A 27,471-nucleotide genomic window follows, 5' to 3' on the forward strand; every position below is an offset into this window, starting at 1 on the left:
TAGCATTGTTTGGGCCCACTCCAAAGTTCACTGAAGTTAGTGGGGATTGTTCCAGAGGCATTAGCAAGCTTCTCATGAAGCCTCCTAAGATCGGTGTGCCAATGTCTATAAAACAGGGACATTTCAGAGGCATTTCACTGGAAGAGCTTGTTGGTGCAGAATAAAAACTCCCAACTAATCACATGCATACAAAACATCTCCAAATAGTATATCTGCACATCCACCTGCCCTTTAAGAGTGAGCACAGTTATTCTTCTTTTGTTCTTACTGTGCTGCATTTTGTAATGAACGGGCAGCACATGGAATCCTTGCTAGCAGCTCATTAACCTAGAGGCTCTGTGTCCCCAGAATGTGCTAATAATTTTTTGTGTTGTTTTTTAAAATAATAATAATCAAAGTTCAGGTCAAAAAGATCAAAGGGATACGGGCTGCCTTTGTCTTGTGTTTTATTTCAGTAATTAAGATAATGTCTGTTTTGGCTGCTGGGTGACAAATAAAATATATGCAGTTTTTCTTGATAACTAGTTGTTCTGCCTTTCGTTGCCGGCAAACAGCATATTCACCAAATGCTAAGGACTACAGGCAAGAATTAATCGAGCTTATTTAGAAGGGAAATAGGCAACTGAATGGGGTAACTGTGCCCCTGAAGGACCAGCTGCGCGGCTGTCTACCAGCTTCATCTGGTACGCAGGCTGAGACCCTACCTGCCCGCAGACTGTCTCGCCAGAGTGGTACATGCTCTGGTTATCTCCCGCTTGGACTACTGCAATGCGCTCTACGTGGGGCTACCTTTGAAGGTGACCCGGAAACTGCAATTAATCCAGAATGCGGCAGCTAGACTGGTGACTGGGAGTGGCTGCCGGGACCACATAACACTGGTCCTGAGAGATCTACATTGGCTCCCAGTACGTTTCCGACCACAATTCAAAGTGTTGGTGCTGACCTTTAAAGCCCTAAATGGCCTCGGCCCAGTACACCTGAAGGAGCGTCTCCACCCCCATCATTCAGCCCGGACACTGAGATCCAGCACCGAGGGCCTTCTGGCGGTTCCCTCTCTGCGAGAAGCAAAACTACAGGGAACCAGGCAGAGGGCCTTCTCGGCAGTGGCGCCTGCCCTGTGGAATGCCCTCCCATCAGAGGTCAAAGACATAAGCAACTACTTGACATTCAGAAAATACCTGAAGGCAGCCCTGTTTAGGGAAGTTTTTAATCTGTGATATTTTAATGTATTTTAATATTTGTTGGAAGCCGCCCAGAGTAGCTGGGGGGACCTGGCCAGATGGGTGGGGTACAAATAAATTATTATTATTATTATTATTATTATTATTATTATTATTATTATTATTATTATTATGCCCATGAACTCTTGCTTCCTTTTGGATGTGCTCCTTTGCTCCAGAGGAGCATCATATTTATGTAAGCCACACCATCCGAGTTTAGCATTGTGTCAGAAATACCCCCGGTTCATGAAAAGTGGCCAAAGGCATTTTGGACATACTCAATGATCTTTCTGATATTAGTTATTTGTATTAGGAAGATAAGTGGAGTGCACAGTTTCACTACTTTTAGTATTGGGCACAATGCAGAGAGAAGCTTTATTATTATAGATGTTAAAAAGCATGGGGGAGAGGAAGGAACCCTGCGGCACCCCACAAGTGAGGGCCCAGAGGTCTGAACACTCATCCCCCAACACCACTTTCTGAACACAGCCCAGGAGGAAGCAGCGGAACCACTGCATAACAGTGCCCCCAGCTCCCAGCCTCTCTAGACAGTCCAATCAAAGGCCGCTGAGAGATCCAGCAGAACTAGGAAACAGATTTCACCTTTGTCCCTAGCCCGCCAGAGATCATCAGCCAGCGCGACCAAGGCAGTTTCAGTCCCATGATGAGGCCTGAATCCCGATTCGAAGGGATCCAAATGGTCTGCATCCTCCAGGCATGCCTGGAGTTGTTCAGCAACCACCCACTCCATCACCTTGCCTAAGAATGCAAGATTTGACACTGGATGATAGTTAGCCATATTGGCTGGGTCCAAAGATGGTTTTTTAAGAAGCAGTTTAATAACCACTTCTTTAAGTGGGTCTGGGAAGGCTCCCTCACAAAAGGAAGCATTCACCACCCCACAGAGCCCATCGCCCAGCCCAGCTCACTTCTATGAGCCAGGATGGGCAAGGATCAAGGAGACAGGTGGTTGATTTCACTCTTCCAAGCAGCCTGTGCACATCCTCAGAGACAACAGATTGGAATTAATCCCATGCAACTTGACTAGACGGGACTGGAATCCATGGGATTTAAGCATGTCAAGTGCTGTCACTTTCCTCTTACTTCTATCAACTATGCTAATCCACAGCTTCTTCTGGCAAAGATTTCTGTGTGGTCCATGGATTGCCAAACTGGCTGCACTGAATTTGGTATCTCACCCCCAACAGGCGGTATCCCCAACATGGCACCCATGAAGACCTCATTCCCTCAACACTCTTCCACCTCTCTCACCTTTGAAAGTGAGGCAGGGATGATCTCTTGCCTGGAATGCTAGAGAGATTTGAGAGAGGAGGTGGGAAGAATGTCGTTCCTTCCCACTTTGTCTTTTATTTCTTTAGGTTTGCAGAGAGAGATCAGCACCTGAGAAGAAAGCACATCCACCAAGTGGACGTTGTAATTCAAATGGTTGAGCTTTTAGCAATGCATGATGGGAAGGGGTGGGGGGGTTATCAAAGCCATTCTTACAATAAAAATGATGGGAGGGCTTGCTAGTATATCCTTGGTTTTGCCTGTCAAACGCTGTAAAATACCCCTCCCCACCCTGGTGACTTCTGTTTCAGTGTTTCTGAAGAAGTGTGCATGCACACGAAAGCTCATACCAAGAACAAACTTAGTTGGTCTCTAAGGTGATACTGGAAGGAATCTTTTATGCTGTAAAATATGTCATATTTCTATTTATATATTTTTGTGTTCTTAAAGCCTAGCTTATGAAGGCACTGCAAAAAATTTTTTATAGAAAAGCCTGATATAAATAATGCTAGCTCACATTGCTGATTTACAAGAAGACCCTTTGTTGCTTTCTTCAGCAGGTCTTCGAGCATATTTGATGGTGCTCATCAGGATCCCACAGGGCTAACAACTGCTCTTGAGACTACAGACCTGGTTGGGGTGCTGCACATGTTATACTGCATTCTTTTTCACGGCACAATTGCAGACCTGAGCACGACTAGCCCGAAAGAGAGCTATGCGGAGAACACTGTTCAAGTGGCTCTCAAGAGTTTGCGTTTCTTCAACAGTTTTGCAGTTCTTGATCTAACAGCTTTCCAGGTAATATTCTCCACCACTCCTCAATGTATGCACACACTGAGGTGGTTCAGACACCACCACCCACCCATGGCATGGCATGAAATGGATGAGTAGCAAGGAACCTTAAGTAAGCACACTATGTACCTTCAATCCTACCTAAGATGGTAAATTATGGTTTCCACCTGCCTTGCCATCCAGGATTGGAAACGGGTTGGATGGCAGGGGGGGAGCACAGGAGCCCAAGGCTCCGGACTGCTCATTGACATAATGCAGCCCACCCTTCACTTGGCATTCAGCCTGAACCCCCACCCCCCACCCAAATGCTTGAGGAATATTAGACTTCCCCTTGTTATGTGTATGTGTTTATACAAAATCCATAGAACTGGAAGCAGGACTTCCTGACACCCAACTCCCCTTTGCTGCCAGACATGTGCATCCTTGAAAAGCTCCTGGAAGTTGGGGGGGGGGCAGAGTCATGTGTACTGTGGTTCCCCTTCTTTTTTTAAGGTAGTGCTGGCTAAGAAATTTGGGAAAGCAGCTCTTTTTTCTCAAAAGGTGATGAGCCCAAGTGCAGGACTATGGGCAGCACGAAGATTCAGATAAGCACAAATAATCCCCAAGTTCATAGGTACATTTTCCATTTATCTTCAGAGTCTAAACAATTGGAAGGCGTCAGGGAGAAGCAGTGCAGGATTCTCAACTGCTATTAAAACTGGTTAAAGAGGAAATACATTGTTTCCTTGAAAAATGACTTTTAACATTTATATACAAACTCTGGTGCCCTCTGGTCTGTTGTTATCAGAGAAGGTTAAACATGGACCACTAGAACATACGGGAACCTGTGTTGGTGAAAACAGACTAAACCCAAGAAGATGTCAGCACGTAATACGCTGTAGTAAATTACTCTGAGGCAATCTTACGGGGACATCAATGCAAGGACCAGTTAAATGAATGCCAGAAAAGCTTTTCTTGCTGCAGTCTAGCTAGACGTGGACTCAGCGGCCATGCCCTACCCTTACAGAAGGATGGGCAGAAGCAGAACACAAGGCCTCTCTCTTCCATCTTTCACGTGCTTCTTAGACTGGTGACCAATGGCGTCCTGGTGCTGGGTCACAGGGGGGTTGGCCCTCAAACTTGTTTAGGCTGCCGGGTGGTCAACTTTTATGTCTGACCATTCTCTCAAGTGCCATGATGTTTAAGGGGTTGATGAGCACAGCCAGAAACAACCGGCAGGAGAGACCTCAAGATGCCTCTGCCTGAAGCCAAATCCAGAAAGTCAGTGGTCAAGCTGCTGCGCAAGGATACCTGCAGCCTGGAACCTTGTCGTGGAAATCATGCTATAAGACATGGCTCTGGAATTCAGAGCTACACCTGCCACTTTTTGAAAGTACATGTACGGTAGCCCTCTCAGGGTCCAGTGGTGGTCAAGCAAGCAAGGTTGCCAACTGTCTTGTATTAGGACTTGGAAGAGATTTAGTGAAATGACCCAGTCATTTGAGGGGAAGGGCTTAATAAAATTGTCAAACATGCAACTTTGTTTCTCCAAATCATTTTGATGGCTATACCTGTTGAACTCAATGGGCCTTACTTCAAAGTCAAGCCTCATCCCACTCAGGGCCACTCAAGCTGTTTTGCTACCAAAAATACAACAGTAATACCGCATTAAATAATTAGCCATTTGCTGTTCTTTCATAATACCCAGTACAGGGTTCCTCATTTTGCCTAATGGTAAGGATGGCCCTGATTGGGACCGCCAGTTTCTGAGGAAATGTTTCTCTGAATGCCAGTTGCTGTGGGCCAACAAGGGAGGCAGGCTGTTGAACTTCATGCCCAGTTTTTGAGCTTGTTGGGGACATCTAGCTGAATATTGAATTAGGTGAGACTGTTGTCTGATCCAGCAGAGCTTAAGTTCTTGTGAAATTGCACTAGGAAATGTTCTGTCATGGCATATTGCTGTAATTTGGGTGATGGAAGGTGTGTCTTCCTTGTTGAAGCAAATATGGCTGTTGGGGGAGGGAAGGAGGGAAGGGAGAAGACCCCAGCTTTGTGCTGAATTTTGGGCTGGCATGTGTCCACTCTGCCATGTAAGTTAAACTCATCTATTTTATGCAAACTCCAAGACAGGGAGCTAAGAACTGTAGATGGCAGATATTTTCCCACAGGCCTATAGGTTTGTTCCATTCAAGCTAGTAGACTTTGATGTTCTTTCCTCATACATCATGTTCCCCCTTTGACCTTGTGTCGCTTTTTCTGGCTGACATGTTTATTAAATAGAGGCTGGGGGCTGTGCAGATAAAGTGGGCTTCTCCAGAGTCCTCCCCAGAATAAGCAGAGAGCCCCTTTTCTTCTCCCTCAGCCAACCATCATTTCACACACACACACACACACACACACAACCAAGCTAACAAGGATCTTATTCTTTTGATTATACCTTACCAAACAATTATTTAAAAGTACTATCTTTTTGCTTCCAATGGTGTCTCTTGGAACATTCAGTGCCTTCACTATCCTTTGGTTTCCTGCTTCTTGTTTGTGAGGAGTGATGATCTCCTCTTACCTTCTTGGACCATTCTCTTGACTAAGCCATATTTTTAACATGCAGCCAACTTTGACACACAGCAAACCCCTAGCCAATTCAGGAGAAGCCAGTATAAGCTGCAATTTCCGCTGAATTTGGGGAGTTATTGTTTCATGTATTTTTGTGTTTTTATGTTGTAAACCACTCTGACCTTCGGATGAAGGGCAGTATAGCTATTTAACAAATAGTAATAATGTTTATATGTGATATGAGGGTGGCTGTTCAGCACACTCACAAATTAGTAATTAAGCATATATTTTACAGCATTAGTAAAATAAAAAAATTCTTCTTTTACTTTTTTACTGAATTTTTTTATTAGAATTATGCTTTCTTGAAAGATACATTGTTAAATTGGCCTGATTAAATTGGGTTTTTAATGCTAAGAGAGTGCCAGCAAAGTCATCTCTGCCCTTTTAAAATTAAAATTCACTATTTACAGTAGTGCATATTAGGAATATCATGCAGGGGGGAGGAGTGAGACATAAATTGAGAGAATACTCTTTGGTTCGTTTAACCAAAAAACACTAAAGCACTGTATGACTGATTTATCAAATTTTTACATCCTGAGCATATTACAAATTCTGAGGTAACAAAATGTGCTTTTTCATAGAATGTTGAGTTGGAAGGAACCCCAAGGGTCATCTAGTCCAGAGGTTGGCAACCTCCAGCCCATGGGCCGGATGTGGCCCATGAAGACTGTTTTACCGGCCCACGAGCCGCCCGCAAACCAAGCTGCCCACTCGGCAAGTCCCCCGCACACGGCACGGGGACTCGCCGAGTGGTGCCGGAAATGGCATCAGTGCACGCGCAGATACCAGAAACCGCGTCTGCGCATGTCCAGACGCCGAAAATCACTTCTGCACAGGTGCAATTTTTGGCGGCTGGGCATGCGCAGAAGCGATTTCTGGCGCCTCGGACATGTGCAGACGCAATTTCTGACATTGCGCTGCGCCAGTCCAGCCCACGGACGACCTCTGTGGGATTGATCCGGCCCATGGCCAACCCCTGATCTAGTCCAACCTCCTACACTGCAGGGTTTGGGATGCAAGGTTCTTCCGGAAGTCAATAGGCACAAGCCAATGGCCAGGTTGCAAAGTCATGTGATTTGTAGCAACACATCTCTTTGGTTTTATTGGGGACCTGCAAAAAGGTATAATTTTTCTTTGTTTGTTTTTCAGTCTATCGTGGGCGCTGAAGGACTGTCCCTTGCATTCCGACACATTATAAGTTCTTTGCTGTGGCACTGTTCCCAGCACACCTGTGAAGCCCTCTTGCACGAAGTCATTGTGTGCGTTGGCTACTTCACTGTAAATCACCCAGATAATCAGGTAAGGCCATCCATTTGCAGATTACAGCTCAACTGAGGTTGCCACTCAGAGGAGGCCCTTTTGCCTTTTTCAGAGCAAAATAGCGCAGAGAAGGCTTGTCCCAGAGAGGCCACAGCATAGCATCACCTTTTCTTTAGGGTGCTAGTGAGAACACCCTTACTTACTTGGTAAGCCCCAGAAAAATCAACAGAATGTATTAGAAGTAGACCTGGTTAGAATTTACCGTAGTTGTTAAACTGTTTCCCAAAGGGTAGAAGATGCTAGTACCAACAGTACAGGTATTGGTGCAAATTGCATTCAATAGGACTGGGCATTTGGGATTTAATTTAGTGGTGGCTCTCAGTCATAAATTTGATCCCAGTTTTTGTCAATATCATTGCTAACGATGCCGTGTTATTTTTCTTACATCAAAGAATGGCACTTAGAGGGATTCCTTCTTCTGCAGGCCGCCCCCAAACCTGCACCTAAATATCACTTGAATTAAACGCTTTGTGTGACAGACTAGGAATTCACTTTCACTTTCTTGTAACTGCGGCTTATACTGGATTCCATGCTTTTTGCATTATTGGAAGGAAACTGCAAGATTTAATGTATTTTTGGAATTAGTCCAAAGATTCTGTTCTACTTTGTAAACCTACCAATATCTTGGTTCCCGAGTGGTCAGGGGACCTGAAATTGGGCAATATCTTTATGAGGACTGAAACGTGGTGTATAATTTTCAAGTAAATAAATAATGTAAACCAAAGTGTCAATGAAATTTGAGTCTACAGAAAGGTAAGCAAGATAGGGAGGGTAAGTGAGGAAAAGTTGACTTGATGTTGAAACCACATTGTTGGCACTTAATGTTAAAATGAAGGGTAAGAAGAGATTTCAGACTTCGTAGACACATGTAGTGCTGCACTGTTAATTGGATCAGACTCTACAAGCTGCTGTGCAGATCTCTGGTTGCACCTTCACTTGAGCTGCTGGGACAAAGAATATGATAGATAGTTCCCATGTTAAAAAAGAAATTTATTACTGTATTAACTCAGAGCAGAATATGGTTTTTGGTTTTGGTTTTGAAGTATTTGGGCATTTAGTTAGCCAATATTTTTCTGTGCTCCTCTCCTCTCCCATTCATTTACATTAGTTCCTCAGCACCTGAATGCTTTTATACTAAATGCATGGTTTGCCTTTGAAACATTGAAACAAGTGAATTTTTCCACTTGTGAACCTTACTACAGAATTCCTGAGAACTGCTTTGGTGCTGCAATACCTTTAGCCCATTGTGGAGCAACGGGTGCAGTTTGTGTAGGAACATAGAAAACTGCAATAGACTGAGTCAAGACCCATTTAGCTCAGCTACGCTGACTGGCAGCAGCTCTACATAGTTTCTGCCAGCCCTACCTGCACTCTGACTGCACTGGATGCCAGTTAGTTTCTGGGCCCAATTCAAAGTGCTGTTTTTTAATTTATAAAGCTTTAAATGGCTCAGGACTGCAATACTTCAAGGATCGCCGCTCCTCCCCATAGGAACCCACCCAGATTCACTTCCGGCGAGGGTGCCATAGCCGGTGGCTGGGAGCTGTCTTCGTTCCGAGACAGCTCCGGTTTTCCCGGGGGCTGGGAGACCCGCAACCGCGCTGCGGGCTCCGGTGAGCCGCGGGAGGGGCGTCCCGCGGTTTGGGCTCTCCAGCGGGCCCCTTTGCGTCACCCCATTCTCGAGCCCCTCTTGCAAAAGAGGGGTTCGAGTGAATGGGTAATAGCGCGGGGCTGTGGAGGCTGTCCCCAACCGGGAAAACACAGCGGCGGCCGTCACTGGCTTTTGAGCGCTCACGTTCTTCCTTAATTGGCTTGAAAACATGAAGAAACCCGTAAGCTGTAAGTACGGGGTATAATTGGACTTTAAAGTAGCTAATTCGGCTTTCGGGGAGAAGCTTGAAAAAGGGAGTCCGTTTCTCTCCTGTCCGACAAAGAACTGTAACATTGATTCTGGCTGTTGCTATTTTTAACTGATACAAAAGTCTTTGATCTGGTGGATTTGCAAAGAAACCCCGTTAAGGGGCGATTTAAGAACTTTGAGGTATTCCTTCTGACTGTGGGTTATAAATCGAAGAATTTTTGCTCTCCGAGTAGGGGAAAATGGTGGCTGTAATCTGACACTGGAAGGTGGAAAAGTACTGGTCTTTGTTATTCTTTGCCTGCCCTTCTGGTTTCGCTTTTACCATGTCTCCGGACTTAACAATGACTTCAGGACAAAGGGAAATACTTTTGAAACTAGAACTTTTGCAACAGAATGTCACTGAGATTGGATCGGATTTTAAGGATTTGGCCAAGGAAATCAGAGAATTAAAAGAAGTATTTAGAGAGAGAAGTATTGCAAGATTTCCTGAAGAAGAGAAGACGCAACTCCAAAAAGAACAAGAACCTTTCTGTCGACGTGAGAGGTCCAGGAAAGGACTTTGGGACATTAGAACTGTGTTCTGGGGTGGGAGCCCAGAATTACAGAAACAACAGTTTTGGAAACTACAAACACAATTTGATTTGAAGAGTGAATTGGAGATGCATCCTTTGAAGAGACCTGCAAAGACATTTTGGGACAATTCTCTGGATCCCTGGCATTATGGAAAAGGGGACATTCTGATCAATAGTTTTGGAAAAGGTTGTGGGGAAGCCCGGTGGGAGATGGTTGTGGAAGGAGAGAAGATGGCGAGAAGAGGGGTAGGGTGAAAAAATGTATATGATTGCTAGGAAGGCTCATCACGGTACCCTGACGTCAGAGAGCGAAAATGGTTTTAGATTAGAGAAGTAATACATAGGCTTTGAGGTTTAACATTGGTTTATAAGGTTTGAACTAGAAGTAATAAAGCAGCAGTTTTATGGAAATAAGAAAGGTAAAGATTATAAGAAAAACTAGCCAAAATGTATAAAAATAGATCACCTTTATGTTGGAGATGCGGTAAAGAATGTGGGTCTTATATGCACATGTGGTGGAATTGCCAAGAGGTTAGTATATTCTGGAATGATGTTTATGAAGAACTGAAAAAATTACTGAAATGTACATTTAAGAAAAAACCGGAATTATTTTTACTAAGTATAGTGCCAGATGAGTTAAAAAAACCAAAAAGAACATTAGTATTGTATGGAATAACAGCGGCCAGAATATTAGTAGCCAGAAATTGGAAGAACAGGACTTTACCAAATATGACTGATTGGCAAAATTTGATGTTAGAGTATCTTCAGCTAGCGATATACACTGGAAGGTTAAGAGAGCAGACCAAACAAAAAGTCCACATTGAATGGAAGTTATTTAAGGAATACCTGGAGAATAATGGTATTAGAAGCTCCTTTATAGCAGAAATAGACTGAACCAGATGATAAATCAAGTAAGAGTTAATAAGGAGATAAAGAGGAACAAAAAGAAAAACCTATAACTGTGCGATAAACATAGACAATGAATAGCAGAAACAGCGAGTTTAATTGGAAGTCTTTTTATTTAACATCGAAATGTTTTAATTTGTGGAAATTATGTTACAATTTTCGTTTTTGATGTTTGTATTGGATTATTCTTTCTGGTAATAATGTAAATAATTTCATTTTTCCTTTCTATTAATTTTCCTTTTCTTTCTTCTTTCTTCATTTATATCCTTCTTTCTCTCTTTTCTTTTTTTTCTTCTTCTTTTATGTTATGTTTTGTTGTATTTAGTTCTTAATGTTGTGATATTTGTTATACGTCTGAGTGTTTTTTAAAAGAATAAAGTTTATATTTTTAAAAAAAAAGAAATTAAGATTTGTAATATGAAATGATATTTTATTTTTATGTAGAATTTAAATGATGTCTGAATTTAAGAAAAAGAAAAAGAATGATGGTGAATGAATTGTTTAACATAACTAGATAAGTTACTAAAGTTAAATTTCGAACTGAAAGCAAGAGAGAGATTGGGGGAAGTCCCTCCTTAATTAGGATTTGAACAAGATTTGATTTGATAGATCCAGTGTTTAGGTGTGTAAGGTATGTATTTGTTTTCTTTTTATTTTTTGTTGATGTTGTTTGTAGTGTTTGTTTTTGGTTGTTGTGGTTATTGTTATTATGTGTTGTTATTTGGCTGTATTTGTTCTAAAACTAATAAATTCTTGTTAAAAAAAAAAAAAGGAACCCACCCAGATTCTGTGATCATAATGTTAGGCCCTCCTTCGTGTGCCCCTTCCACAAGAGGTCCAGAAGGTGGCAACACAAGAAGGCGCCTTTTCCGCAGTGGTTCCCTATTGGTGGAATGATCTCCCCAGGGAGGCTCTCTGGGCACCACATATCTTTAGGCACCAGGGGAAAATATTCCTTTTCAACCAAGTCGTGGGCTGTTAAATAATCAATGGCATTTTAAATGTATATCGGGAGGTGGCATTATTATTACTGTTATTATATGCATTTTGCGCTTTTATATTGTAAACCACCCTGTGACCTTCAGATGAAGGGCAGTATATAAATTCAACAAATAAATAAATAATACCTGGGAATGTGGAGGAATGTACCTGGGGACTCCTGCTTGCCAAACACATCTTTCACCCAGCTCAAGGTCTATAGCCCATCCTATTAGCATGACAATAACTAGAAGTTGAGACTCTTTGCCTTCTCTGGCACCAGTCCTTCAGAATGCTGACTCCAGGGCTAAAAGCAGCATTTTGGAATGTGGAGCATCATTTAACTCCAGGGAAGCAGGGGTCCAGAAACAGGCCTCTGCCGCTCCTTCCACACGCCCTTCTGACTGTATTTTAGTTATGCATTCGTGCTGAATTCCCAAGAGGCAGGACTGCACTCTTTGAATTCCCATTGCAAAATAAAAGTGGCCTGGTTGGCATACAGAAGTGCCAAAATTCCTCTTACAGGTTAACTTTTTTATTTTATTTTTGGCAGAAATTTAGCGACAGATGTGGCTCATTAGAAAGGGCTGGGCCGTGTGAGCGTGCCAGGAACAGCAGACAACAGAGATTCCCAAGACAAGTCCATTCTGTGCCCATCACTGCTGACACTTGTGCCCCAGGCAAAGGTCTGACCACCTTGTGAGTAGGCATTGTGCCACCATGGCAGATGGCCTTTGTGAGTGCAGCCAAGAGGCAGAGTCTGAGGCTGTGTTTCGTCTCAGAGTGCTAGAGGCTGTATAGCTGCAAGGCTTTGCAGTCTGTATAGCACGAGGGGCTGAGACCATGAGCCAGTGTGATGTAAAGGCCTGGGAGACCACACTTAGCCATGAAGGTCACGGGGTGACCTTGGGCCACTTGCAGTCTCTGCGTAACTTACCTCACAGGGTCGATGGGGGGATTGAATGAGGAGGGGGAGGACCACAGACGCCACCTTGAGCACCTTGAAGGAAAGTTGTGGTTAAATAAAATAGATCCTTAGGTGCTTCATAGCTCCATTTAAGAAGCTAAACAGATCTGGGCCTTGCTAGTGTCTGGATGGGAACCTCCTCTTTTCTGATGTCCCAGCAGCATTGGGGCAATAAGGGCAAGATGCAGATCTAAAACAATCACTTGGTGGCTCCATCTATGGTTGGTTATAAGAGCTGCATGGACATATGTTGTCATGTTTTGGAAAACTATGCCCCCTTTGCAGAGATTTTTGTTGTTTTATTTTAATTATTTTTATTTATTTATGTACAGCTCTTAATCAGAGGATCACATTTTCCAGGTAGATGTGTAGTTCCATATATATTTATTAATAGAGGTCTGGATTTGATTGTTTCCTCAGTAGCCTTGAGTACATTTCAGAGCGGGAAGGCAGACTTGGGAGGGGGGATTTTAGCAGCGCTTTCATTTTTAGAGTGCCAATCCTTTCTCCTTTTTTTGGCCAAGGCTCTGAAAAGGACTCTGAACATCCCCCTCCCCTTCTTCCCCACTCATCACCGTAAAGGGGTCAGAAGACCAAGTCCTCCCCCTCCAAAGTGGAACATAGGAAGCTGCCTTATAGCAAGCCATGCCACTGGGCCAGCTGGCTCAGGATTAGCTCCCCTGATGGCCCACAGCTCTCCAAAGTTTCAGACAGAGGCCTTTCTCGGTCCTGCCTGGAGATGCCAGAGACTATCCTGGGACCTTCTGCATGCGAAACATGTTCTATCCCCCCGTCCTGCTCTAACTATGGAGGGCAGCTCATAGCAGATTCTGAGCCCCAGAACTATGCACGTTTGTGCACGCGCGCACACACTCACTGATGCACACATAGTTGTTTCAGAGAGAAAGGGGAGGTTCAGCCTCTGTTTGCCCCCAAGTCAGCTGTTTGGTGGTCAGGATTTCCTCCACATTCTTCACACTGCCACCTGCAAATCTGGCAGAATCCCCACACTTTATTCGCCACCATTAATTCTGTTGGCTTAACAGGTCCCACGATACCATGGATGGGTGTACAAGTGAAACCGGAGTAATAAGAGTAATGCTCCTGCCTTTGGGTAAGCCAATCAGGGGCTTACTGTGGGATTACAGTTTCTAATTCAAAATGTTGTCTTTAATTAACAACCCCCTTGCAACTTGTGGCACTTTTGGTTTTCTCCTTGCTATCTGATATAATTAATGAACACAATTAGTATGTGTTATCAACTGTTGAACTCATTTGCATTTTGTATTGAATGTGGTCTGATAATTAAATTAACATGAATGACAGATGAGCAGGCTTCCCCCACATTACTGTACTGGGAATTTTAAAAGAAATAAACCTTTGCATATCCATTACAAATATTTTGTAATTGGGCAAATCTTTGCAGATTGAAGTACTTGGACACATGAACTTGCATGACAGGATGCAAATGTGGTTGGCACGGTTCATTTGTCCCACAATGCCCCAAATCATAAATCTGACAACATAGTCCTTCAACATAAAACATCAGGCTTGTGTTTTACTCTTTTTTGTCAGCCTTACAGCTCCAAGACTCTGGAAATGCATTGCAGAAATGTTATTGTTCTGAATTGTGGATTTGATACAGGCTGACTTAGAATTATGGTAGTGGCTTGGGAAAAGGTTTTTAACTAGATTCCTCTAAATTTAAAATGTTGATTGAAATACAATAATATTTTGAGAAGAATGTGAATAAATATTCAGAATCATTTGCTGTTAGATTTAATGAGCAGTTCAGTGCAGAACTGCAATGGAGCACTTTGGGCATCACCACCACGTCTGATGGAAGCATTTCGTTAAGAGAGACCTCTTCTTCATATCTCATTTATACCCAAAACTGGGTGGGATCCTAAAGTTACTTTCTTGGGATCCAACCTCCTGTGTTTACACTACTGTTGTAAAAGATGCTCACAGAACAGGATGCATTTTGGTTGCATTTTAGACTTTTACAAGGTACTAAGTAACTGAAAATTGAATTTTATGTGAAATGGGCATACTCTTGTTTCTTTAAACAGACAAACAAACAAACATTAAAATCAGCTGGTGCATAAATAACTTTAATGGTGGAGGTGGTGGTGTAAACTCATACCTTCATTGGATCATATTTTCTTCCATTAGCTGTAGTCTTATTCTGCAGGATATAACTACCGGTAATAATCACTCTGGCCTCCTAGTAGCCTTTCAGAAGAAAGTGGTGATTGCCAATAGCGACAGTTAGGCAGTATCAAAAACCAGTCTTTTTTAGGCATACAGTGGTACCTCGGTTTACGAACTTAATCCATTCTAGAAGTCCATTCTTAAACTGAAACCGTTCTTAAAGCAAGGCGCGCTTTCCCTAATGAGGCCTCCGTCACCAGGGCCCTTCCACCATTCGGATCCGTTCTTAGACTGAGGTAAAGTTCTCAATCTGGGACACTACTTCTGGTTTTGCGGAATTTGTAAACCAAATCATTCTAAAAGCGGACTGTTCTTAAACTGAGGTACCACTGTAATTCCATTGAATATGTCATTTCTTGTGAGGAAATATGATAAGCCTTAAACACTAGAGTTTTTACAACTAAATAGATTAAGGCAGTGGTTCCCATTTGGTGGTCTGTGGACCCCAGGGAATCTGCACAGCCCACCCAGGGGACAGTGGCACCATTCACATAACAAAAACTACCATAGAGATATCAGAATTTTCAAAGGTTTGGAGTCCATAATCCTGCCTTTACTTGCTAGGCCTGTAACCAAGCCTGTCATTCCTTTCCCATAATTTTTTAAAAAGTCAGCCCTGACATGATGATGAGAGCCGCCGTCTGTTCTGACCCATGCGACAGCTTTATAGGCTGTAAATCTTCAGCTTTCTCTCTGAGTATAGTGGATTCAGCAAGGCAGAAAAACAGTGACTTGCTCTGTGTTTAGGATATTCTGATCCAACAGATCTCAGAAAGCCAGGGATTTTTTCCAGCCAGAGCTCACTGGAACTCAGTTCCAGCACCTCTCAGATGGGCGCCATTGCCATTCTAAGAGAACAAGGGAGGCGTTCGTGGTTATTTATTCTAGAAATATAGCATTGCAGAAAGCTATATTATGAATTTTCAGGGACAATGGATGGACGTATCCACCATTTGGGGATTTTTTTCTGATGGTGATGTCCGTCCACATTCACTGGATATTTATCTAGCTCTCATTAATTCCTATGTGGTTAGAGGCTAAGTGAGGTGGTCTTCAACCTAGCTAGAACCATTTGGCTCCTCCCTTTCCAGAGTTGTCTCCATTCATGCCATTCTTCATGGCTAAATCAGAAGCAGAAGTGAGACACTGAGGCCTTCTCAATTGACCTGGTTGGGGCCAGTTGCCATTTTGACCCTCCCCTCCCAAACCTGTGGTGTCCATTCCACCCGATCCTTTTGTGACCCTGTGAAAGAACGGTTCTTGGAATTGCTCATTTTCCTATCCACACTCTGTTCTGTTTTTTAAAAATAGTCTCTTTGTTTGCATGACATGTATTTTTAAATTGTATATTTTTATTACAACTGCTGTCTGACTTTAAAAAGCTTAAGGAGCTACTGGGTGAGATCCCATGTTCAGAAATACTCAAAGAGAAGGGAGTCCAAGGTGGATGGGACTTTCAAAATATTGAAGGCCCAAATGCAGACAATTCCAACAAAAAAGAAAACTGGAATCTATTTCACTAGTGAAATCACTAGGGCACTGAAAACTCGGCTCACTCATGTTTAAGCAGCTCACAGAAGGAATATGCTGTGTGACCACATGGTACAATTACAGATAGGCTAATGCCAGAAAATAATTCATCCTAATTGTCTCTGTAGTCCTTCTGCTTTTTCCCATGGCATTCACACAAGAACTAGGATAGCAGGACGTCTGCAGAGCAGCCTGTGAAGGCACAGACACTTGCCCACATTTATAACCAGAGAACCTGGGCGGGGGGGATATTTCTCTCTGTGTGTATGTCCATTTCCAAGCTTTTTTCTCCTTCCTTCCCTCCCTTCCCCCTTTGGCTGTGTATTTTCTTACATCTGTTACTTATCTATATACCATTTTTCTTAGAACTAGTTTATCTGTTTTAAATGCAGGGCTGTTTATCCTTTTAATTTTATTAAGATGGCTATCTAAACAATGTTTAAAAGGTGTCACAGTTTTCTTTGTTTTACAGGCTTAGGTTGCAATCCCACTCCTGTTAAAGCCCTTTGAAGTCAGTGAAATTTAGGAACACCTACTTGTACACAAACAACCTGCACATATTGTTGCATGCAGGATTGTGACCTTTAACTGGAGTCCCAAACACATTCACTTGGAATGCCAAGTTCTACAGAAATTCATTTGGTCCTTTCAATACTGGCTTTCTTTCTTTGTTTGTTTTTACAATGGTTTTTTTTAAATGTGGAAGTGGTAAATAAATCAATATTACTCACTGTGGCAGCAGGAGAGATCTGTTATTATGATAGTCCTCATTTTTAAATGGAAAAAGTACAATACCAGTCATGGAGTGGGGATGAATTGGATCAGGATTGCAGCACAAAGGAAGGGAGGCTTATTCCTTTTCCCTCATGCTGCTTTCCTAGTTAAAATTGCACACATACGCACAACGCTTGTATTTAGCCCTGAAGAGGGGTGTATGGGTGCCCATGTACCTGCCAACCTTCCTCTTAGGGGCCAAACAGTGACTGGGGGTAATGTACACAAATTTAATGGGAATAGTGATACAGGAATAAGGATTCATCCTCTTCCTCCTGGTGCTATGGGCTAGTCCAATTATTATAAAAAATATTACTGATATTAGTTTGTTTTTTCTTGTAGGCGTGCTTAGGATACTGCTTTCAGTGCACAGAGCCTGCAGGTTAGATGAGCAAAAAGATTTTTATGTGCATTTCAGTGTATATATAGATAGCTATTTCTTTTTTGTGACTTACCGTATTGGCCCGAATATAAGCCGCACCCGAATATAAGACACACCTTTAAAATTGGAAGGGGAAAAGAAAAAATACCCGAATATAAGCTGCTCCCTTCCTCGCTGCTCCTGGCTGCATACGGGGGGGGGGGGGCGTGCTGCGTTGCCGGCAGCCTTTCCCCTTCCTCACTCTCCCCCTTCCCGGGGGACTGCGCACGGGGCGGGCACCACTTTGCTGCACTCCTGGTGCTGTTTACCCTGCACTCCTGGCTGCATACTCTAAGGTCACGAATATAAGCTGCACTTTAACTTTTCAGCGTCGGAATTTGGGGGGAAAGTGTGGCTTATATTTGAGCCAATATGGTAATATAATTTATTTTGGAAGGTGGATTTAAGTTTGAAGATAAGCTTAACTTTTCAACTGCATGCTGTCTCAGCGGCATTCAATTTGAAGTCTTGCCTTTTTCAAAATACTGAATGAGGGGGGGGGGGTAAACCAGCATTCAGTTTTTTAAATGATCTTTTAAACTCCTGAAATAGTACAATTGCCAGTTCTGTGAAACTCACCATGGGGGGAGGGGGGGACAAGATAAATAGTAGATGAAAACTAAGAATGCCCCCTGCCCGGAAAATCAGAGCTTTCCGAATGGTGGAGCTAGAGAAATGGGAAGGTACAGAGATTGACCTAAGCAGTGACATGCCCTTCTGATTAAACATTTACAGTCTGGGATTTGTTTATAGAGTAGCAAAGAAATAAGGCAGATCTGACTTGAGAGGGACATACTCAAGAAACAACTTCTTTTATAGTTATAAATAGTCTCCCGTAGACTCTAGCATTTTAATTGTTAAATGGAATTTTGTGCCATTAGAAACCATATACTGCTGAAGTTCAGATCCCGTTGCTTTGAAACTCTTACACTCCCTAGTATGACTGTCTTTGAAATAGTCCTCCTGATACAATGGCATATTGTCTACAGGATCTAAGGATTCTAAAATATAGAAGAACTTTCTTCAGTAGTGCTTCAGAATGGTATATGTTGGCATGATGGTCATGCTAAAACATTGCTTTTGGCACAGGCTAAGGCAGCATTCCTCAACCTGGGCCCTCCAGATAGATGTTTTTGGCCTACAACTCCCATGATCCCTAGCTAGCAGGACCAGTGGTCAGGGATGATGGGAATTGTAGTCTCAAAACATCTGGAGGGCCGAGGTTGAGGAAGCCTGGGCTAAGGAGTTAATCTACCCATTATTGTTATCTCATCCAGGGTGTTCAGCTGATTATGATGTGACTTTCCCCTTATGGTCAAGATAAGCTGGTGACAGCAAAGACCACAGAATTTATAGTGACTACCATAAAAATAATGGCCATGATTATGAGTTTTCTTTTTTTTATTAAAAAATAGTTTTGCAGTTTTATAATTGTGTTTATGTGTCTGTGCTCTGCACAAATTGCAGTGGCTGGCAATTGCTGCAAATTCATTCTCTCTCTCTCTCTCTCTCTCTATATATATATATATACACTCCTTTATTCAGCCAGTATGTGGAAAAGGAAATAGTCAGAATCCCCAAACTCCTCACTGGGAGTTCAGCAGCTGAGCTGAACTGTTCCTAATGGTCGTGTTCCCATTTCTATGGCAGGATTTGAGAGTGGCAGCCAGTGGCCTTTTAGATCCATTAGCTTTTTAGCCTGAGCATCCCTAAGAGACTAGCATCTGGATAGGGAATAAATAGCTACAAAAGAGCACAGTCGAGTAGAAGAGAGCGTGTTCTGGCACTTTACTCAACATAGAATTCAACTCCGGTGCAAAGAATATGTTTCTGCAGCATTTAGTTCAATCCCCCCAAGAATCAACAGCTATAGCACATGAAATAAGCTGAAACTGCTGGTATAGAAATGTTCGATGTCTCCAGCAGGGACTTTCCTTTTTGAATATAAAAATTAGAAAAACATACAGCAGACGGAACCAGTTTCATCTACTGAAAGACCACAAAGCTGCCCATCCATTAAATTCTTCAAATGACCTCCTCCAGGTGCCCCTCCTTCAAGAGTTAGGTGGATGAATACCAGAGAGATGCCTTTTCTGTGAAGGCACCCCATTGTGGAATTATTTCCTTCAGCAAATTCGACCAGCACCACCATTTATAACTTTTAGGCACCCAGCGAAGTCCACCCAATTCACTCACGCTTTTAACATCATGTGGTGTCCTCTGTGAATTACTCTGCTGTAGCTATTTAATTGATAACTACAAAAGATTTTGAGAATATTGAAATAACAGTGGGAACATTTTTCTATCGTCTGTTTGAAGAGAAAACAAATTCTCATTCTCAAAATGCCCTTTGAACCTTACCAAGTACAGAATGTATGTTTAGTTAGAAAGAGTGTCCAACGCTCATCTTTAGTCCACTGTCTGTATTTCTTTTTACTAGAGATCTCCATCCCAGCAGTGAGAATCAGATTTATAATCCACATCTTATACAAACCTGAACCTAACGGAAGTCAGTCCATTGTATCTGTAGTGATAACCTCCTCCCAACAAATACAAGCTTACATTGTTGTACAGCTCCCAGTGCCATCATTTTTGAACATGGATAAAAATCCAAGTAACAAAAGAGAAATGACAGTCACAGACAGAACCAACCTATATGCTCTGCCATCTGCATTTGAGGATGTACAGCTCCAACAATTACCTGTACCTTAACTCTCAGCCCTGTCCGTATTACAGATTACTGGACTCAACCACAACAGATCTTCCAATGTATGTGTGGTGGGGGTTTTTTTGTCTGGATCCACCAGAGGCAATAGAATTGCTATTGGTGATTTCATACTTGAAGTTTCATGCTGTGCCCTGTATTGACATTAGATTAAATTAATGTTTTTTGTGCTTCCTCTTCTGACACCAGACTGTTGCTGCTGCCAACTGTTGAAATACTTTTTTTCATAGATCATCTGGCTTTTGACGGCTAATTATTACATTTCAATTAATATACACATTGCAACTCTGCAGGTGCTTTTTCAGGAATCAGAAGACAGCAGATATACTCGGAATGGATTCTGCATGTTATGGATTCTCCATAACAGTTCTGCATGTGTTCATTCATAAGCCTATTCCATCCCATTTCAGCATTTATGTGGGTGTGGGTGTGGTAAAACTGTGTGGAAGTTCACATTTAAATGTGTATCTAAATTCATAATTAGGAAATTTATCTCAAAGTAGCATGTAAATCCATATTTTTGTCTATATATGCACTTTTCGAACTGCATTTTATCCTAAAATACCCTATTTTTATACACTTTGATTAGTTTTTTAAACTGAGAAATGTCTTCCAAAATTTGAATACAAAATCCATATTTTCTATGTATTAATTAATCAATCAATCAATCAATCAATCAATCAGGGAGATGTGAATTAGGTCAATTTTCTTAAAAAATAAGGCCACTTTTGACTCTCTTAAAAATCTCCAGCCTCAGAGAAAGGTGACTGAAAAAAGTGTGCCCTTGTCTGCAGCTCTTCGCCTTCATCACATCATTCATATCTCATTGATGCATGTGTGCAAAAATGCTAGCAGAAGAGTTATAAAGATAAATAATCTTGTGGTCTTCACCACTTTTTCCAGAAGGATAGGGCATTAAAAAAATTCATGCTACAATCCCTAAGCATAATTACTTGCTTTCTTCTTATAAAGTACAGCTCACTAGCATAATCCTTAGTATGCCTACTCAGAAGTAAGTGTCTTTAAGCTCAGTGGAGACGCGCGGGTGGTGTTGTGGTCTAAACCTTGGGCTTGCCGATCAGAAGGTGATCTCCCGTTGCTCTGTCCCAGCTCCTGCCAACCTAGCAGTTTGAAAGCACACCAGTGCAAGTACAGGTAGATGAATAGGTAGTGCTGCGGCGGGAAGGTAAATGCGTTTCCGTGCGCTCTGGCTTCCATCATGGTGTCCCGTTGTGCCAGAAATGGTTTAGTCCTGCTGGCCACATGACCCAGAAAAGCTGTCTGTGGACAAACGCCAGCTCCCTCGGACTGAAAAGTGAAATGAGTGCCGTTTCCCATAGTTGCCTTCAACTGGACTTAACCGTCCAGGGGTCCTTCACCTTTTACCTTTACCTAAATCAGTCTGGACAGGTCAGTTGGTTAGAGTGTGGTGCTGATAATGCCAAGGTTGCAGGTTCAATCGCCATATGTTGTTGTTTAGTCGTTCAGTCGTGTCCGACTCTTTGTGACCCCATGGACCAGAGCATGCCAGGCACTCCTGTCTTCCACTGCCTCCCGCAGTTTGGCCAGACTCATGTTTGTAGCTTCGAGAAACCCCATATGAGACAGCTGCATATTCCTGCCTTGCAGGGGGTTGGACTGGATGATCGCCGGGGTCCCTTCCAACTCTACAATTCCTTGATTCTATAATTCTATGAATTGAGAAAGTGTATATAGAAGAGGAGGAGGAGGAGGAGGAGGAGTTTGGATTTGATATCCCGCTTTATCACTACCCGAAGGAGTCTCAAAGCGGCTAACAATCTCCTTTCCCTTCCTCCCCCACAACAAACACTCTGTGAGGTGAGTGGGGCTGAGAGACTTCAGAGAAGTGTGACTAGCCCAAGGTCACCCAGCAGCTGCATGTGGAGGAGCAGAGACGCGAACCCGGTTCACCAGATTACAAGTCTACCACTCTTAACCACTACACCACACTGGCTCTCAATTGCACCTTACCTGATAGTTGATTTATATGTGCCATTAATGTGTGAGGCACTTCACAAAGTACAAGAAGACAGATTCCTGCCCCAAGCAGCTTAGACTTAGAATTTCAATACAGGAAAGGCAACAGGAAAAGAGAAAGGAGGCAGAGATAGGATAAACAGGCGCTTGATTTGTTTATTTGTGCTTTAGACCTTATCCCATGGCATCTTACAAAATGTTTAAAATTACAGTAGAATAAAAACATAAAACATGTAGAACTCAAAACACCATAAAGACAAAATACAGAGGACTAAAAAAAACCTGGGAAAATAAAATGGCCTTTGCCTAGCGCCAAAATGACATCCAGGTGACCTGGAAGGAGTATTCCACCATCGGAGTGCTCCCACCAAGTAGGACCTTTGCCCTGTAACTAATCACTGCACCCAAAGAAGATTGTCACTTCACTGGCCTTAATTTGCAAGTAGATTTTCTAGAAAGAACACAGCTAGAGATTATTCTCACTCACTTTTTCATCCTGCTCAGATCTGGTGAGTGAGAGAACCTTCTCATGCTACCTATCCCTTCTGCACTTTAGTCTTTCTCAGATGGGCCGAGTACAAGATACTCTGATAGAACCAGCTGGTTGTTGTATCATAGCTATCTACTAAAGGCTGAAGCGAGGGAGGGTTATTGGGTATCTCTCCAGGATTGAGATGAAACACTCAGGGCTAAATGGAGGAAAGAGAGAGAGAGATTGAATTAAGCATTCTCAGCTTCCCAGTCCCACCAGGGTGGCTAACAAGCCATATTTGGTGGGGTGTTTTAATTTTAGTCAACCAAAATAAAAGTGAGCCACACAGAGGAGTAATAGTAATTATTTTTGTTTTTTTGAGGGAGGAATAGTTTTTTTTGTGCATTCTGCATTATTGGCTATGAAACATGCATAAAACAGTAAGTTATAAATTAGTAAACAAATTAAAGGAAAGCCTCAGAGATTATAACAAATTTCACCAAACAGCATTAGCTGCAAGAATTGAATTATTTTTACCATTATGAATAATAATAAACCCAAAGTAATAATGATGTGCCAATAGCAAAACCAAGAAGGGAAGACATTTGTAAGAGGCTCTGCAAGCTGTAGGTCCAGTAGAACAGAACAAAATGCTCAAACATTAATGGAGAGGGAGTGCCTGAAAGAGGAGTGTTTTGCATGTGTTCAAATTTTATTATTATTATTTTACTATTTCTAGCCTGCCCATCTGGCTGGGTTTCTAAATGAATTGTGGACCCAGGTGGCGCTGTGGGTTAAACCACAGAGTCTAGGGCTAGCTGATCAGAAGGTCGGCGGTTCGAATCCCTGCCACGGGGTGAGCTCCCGTTGCTCGGTCCCAGCTCCTGCCCACCTAGCAGTTCAAAAGCACGTCAAAGTGCAAGTAGATAAATAGGGACCGCTCCGGCGGGAAGGTAAACGGCGTTTCCGTGCGCTGCTCTGGTTCACCAGAAGCGGCTTTGTCATGCTGGCCACATGACCCGGAAGCTGTCTGCGGACAAACGCCGGCTCCCTCGGCCTATAGAGCGAGATGAGCGCCGCAACCCCAGAGTCGGACACGACTGGACCTGATGGTCAGGGGTCCCTTTACCTTTACCTTTACCAAGGCGTGTGTGACTATGGCTAATATGTAACTGTTTATGCATTTATGTTTTTTTTTCATTTAAAACATTCAAAAGTTACTATGCAGCTTTGTCCAGCTTAGTATTGATCAGTTTAACACCTGCAAACCAGCTCAGTGCTATCCAAAAACACATTGTACATGGACTCTTGTTTATGAATAAGGATGGGCAAATGAACCGATTTATATTTCATATCAGTTTCAAATGCACTCAACCAAGGGCCCATTTCATCCCAATTTTGGCACAGAAAGGGGGGGAAAGCATTTAAATTATACATACATTATGAATTTTTATATGCATTCTTTCTCTAGACAATGCATTGTGTATGCTTTTCATTTTATTTTCCTGTAAAATGTGCGTTTTTGTCAGCATATTTTGAACCAAAATGGCATTTCAAAATTCAAAGAAATATGTAATCCAATTGACATCTGCATTCTGGCTTCACATGGAAGTCTGGGACTGGTGAATTAAGTTGGTTCATTCAGGGGCGGACCTTGGTAATATGCAACCCTGTGTGAGGCCAACTTTTGACACCCTTCCCCCAGCCCTTGCTGTGCCAATTAACCTGGGTTTGGGGAAGGAGGTGCGAGACTCTGGCAGGGTCCTAGAGCCCTCCCACCTCCTTTCCAAACCCTGGTAAGCACTTTAAGAAGGCACCCTCCTCTGCTGCATGCCACAGTGTTGTGCTGCCCTAAATCCGCCTCTGGTTAATTCTAAGAATTTCTCTTCCATCCCTTCTTACATGCTTCCAGTCTAAGGACAAGAAGCAAAAGGAATGGGGAAGGGAAGGGACACGGATGAAGGGCAAAGATAATTCCGGAAAGGTCTGGGAAGCAAGATAAGGCTTAAATACCATTGCGGGAGCCCATTGGATGTCAAGGGAGAGCAGCCAAAGAGAAATGGCAGAGGTGGAAAATGGAAACAGAGATGCAGTGCTTTGAACAGAAATTGGTGGCAGAGGAACAAAGAAAACCATAGAATACATGAAGGGAGGAGGATGTTGATTCTAGATTTTAGGTAATGGAACTGCAAGCCATATGGGGCCGTGTAATCTAGTGGAGTGTGGGTGGATACATGTACAATAATTGTTTAAGAACAGGGTCGTAAGTGATCCCGGAAAACAAAGAAGAGGAGGGATTGCTAACCCTGGTGCAACTACTGCAAAGTGTATCGTTGATAAATTGATGTTATACAGGCTATTCTTTTAACCCTGTCATTCCCAAAGGACTGTGTAAATATACTTTAACAAGTGACATGAAAAGAATATAACTTGCAGTTATGCAGAAACATCCATCATGACCCATTGACACTGATGTTGTAGGGTATATCTGACTCTCCAGTTTGGCTGCTCCCTCTACTGTGATGCAGGCCTCTGAATGATGCCATCCCTCTGGTACCATCAGTATCCAAGATGCACCAGTGAGAGCTCTAGGTCATGGGTGCAGCGTTGATTTATAATTTTAAAGACACTCCCTGACACAGGACACTACTCAACCCTTTCTTAGGAAATGATAATTTGTAGGCATGCCCTTAGATCCCATGGGCTTGTAAGAACAAAGTTTGAAACTGTGATACTAACTGCTGAGTCAGTTTCTGGATTCAGGTTGCGCATGTTACACCAGTTCTCACTTTGTATTTATATTTACAGGTCCCCACCCCACCCCCACAAAGGCAAAATATTTTAAAAGTTTAATCTTCGTTTTCAACTTTAAGTAGTTTCTGGTGTAAAGTGCTTGAATTGCTAACACAAATGTTCACAATGGGATGAAGCAGAAACTAGCATGGTCCTTGTTCAATAATAATATGCAAATTCATTAAGCATCCACAATTCTTGAAAAGCGAGAGGAATCAGTCAGAGTAATTCAGCTTTCTTGGGACCCTGTGGCTCTCCCTAAAGCACCCGTTGCAACATAGGCATTTGCCCCTACCACGAGGAAGTGATTGAACTTTGCTTTTTTCTCATTGGGTGTAACTCAGCCAGCTCATGAGAGTTGTACACATGCTTTAAATCTCACCACTGAAACCAGTAGGTTTAACTTCTAGTGAGAAAAGGCAAACATTAATACTTCACAGTAAGTGGAGGTATTTCAAATCATGCAAAGGATTCCAGATCCCCAATGAACTGGCTGCCAAGTGGCTACTGGGCTAAGTTCAAGATGCTGGGTTTGGAGTGTAAAGCCCTATGCAGCTGGGGACCAGGATGCCTGACAGACGGTGTTCTGCAGGAGAGGTCCATTCACACAATGTAAGAATTGGACCTTTAGCACCATGCCACCTGCCCTTCGGAATCCCCTTCCTCTGAGTATTAGACAGGCACCATCTCTGTTTTCTTTTTGGCAACTACTGCATACCTTCCTCTTCCAACCAGCCTTTTAAGTTGATATCTTTCTCATTCCATGTCTTTATTGGAATTGTTTTTTTACGATAGAGTGATTGTTTCATCGCTTGTTTGCTGCCCTTTGGGAAGAAGAGTGGGATATAAATATAATAAACAAATTCCCTGTCACTTGACTTCCTATCACAGTATCAGTCTTTTGCTTCCTGACACCACATTGCTCTTTGCCAAGAATTTTTGCAAAAAAATACAGATAAATAATGCTTAATGGCTGGTGAAATAATAAGTGCATTCAAGGGAAAGGGGGATGTATCTCAGATTCTCTTCTCTCGTATGCTCCCTCTTTTCCAGAAACAATCTTGATTTTATCTGTCTATCTAATCTATCATACCATCATCTGTTCCCTGGTAAATCACCATCCTTCCCTTGCTATTGTGGGGTTTTTTTTAACTGTGTGGAGCTGCCTTTTTAATGTTTTAATATTGAAGTGAGTTGCTGTTGCTGCTGTTCTTCAGGCTTCCCTCTCCAGGGTCTTTCAGACTCAAAACTCTGAAGGCAGATTTGGCCGAACCCCCTCATCTGTTAGAGCTACACATTAGAGAGTTTGGGGCTCTGAGGGCCAGCCACACCCCATCCACTGGTGACAGGTTCAACAGCCCCATGCCAGGAGGAAATTGTGAATCTTCATGCAGAAGAGAGCAGCATGTGGACATCCTCTTTCACGGTTCCCAAACATGCGGCCAGGGGAAGGGCTGTCTGGCGGGTGCGTTGGCAGCAAGGGCTGGGATCACGTGCCCACACAACCCATTGAGACACGCTTGAAGTGGATGAGAGTGCTCATCTGAAAACAAACACACACCCGAAAGAGAGGTGCATTTAAAAAGCTTGCAGAAGCCAGAAAAAAGCCTCCAGTGGTGTATATTAGTGTGGTTCTTCTTCTGAAAACAGAGGTGTTAACACACACATATCCTTATTTTCATCTTGAAAGGTATACATTGCTTGGTCCTTCTAGTTTCATCTGAATCCCTACAGTAGAAAGTGAGAATTTGGGCCATAATGTGAACTGTAACTCAAGGTACTCTTGCGTCAGAGGCAAGGTGGTTTGGACCAAATGCTACTTTCCCCCCACTCTGGCATGGAATGAGGAGGAGTCGCTGTTTCCATTTCTTTGTTAAGAAGGTTATTGTCCCATTGAATGCTTTGAGTTGTAACAGTTTTAGTAGCCATGCTGAATAATATGAACACCAGTTGGTGCAATAAAACACCAGACCAACAAAAATCAACGCCTTCTTGAACATTAACTCCAAGTAACAATACTGTCACATTAACCCAGGCTTAAATATG

At 42.7% G+C, this 27,471-nt stretch overlaps 1 protein-coding gene across 3 annotated transcripts in view; it reads left to right on the top strand.

Moving 5' to 3' along the window:
* The window catches only part of SCAPER (S-phase cyclin A associated protein in the ER), a 199,250-nt gene that overhangs the window by 164,195 nt on the left and 7,584 nt on the right, over positions 1 to 27,471 (top strand). For 2 of the 3 annotated variants that reach the window (XM_033160917.1, XM_033160918.1), the window contains 2 exons: positions 3,068 to 3,308; positions 7,044 to 7,193. In XM_033160917.1, coding sequence (XP_033016808.1) covers positions 3,068 to 3,308; positions 7,044 to 7,193 — 391 coding nt within the window. The remainder of the gene's footprint in view (positions 1 to 3,067; positions 3,309 to 7,043; positions 7,194 to 27,471) is intronic. The other variant, XM_033160916.1, reaches the window with a different exon arrangement.

Source organism: Lacerta agilis, chromosome 9, assembly GCF_009819535.1.
Source record: "Lacerta agilis isolate rLacAgi1 chromosome 9, rLacAgi1.pri, whole genome shotgun sequence".
Classification (NCBI taxonomy): domain Eukaryota; kingdom Metazoa; phylum Chordata; class Lepidosauria; order Squamata; family Lacertidae; genus Lacerta; species Lacerta agilis.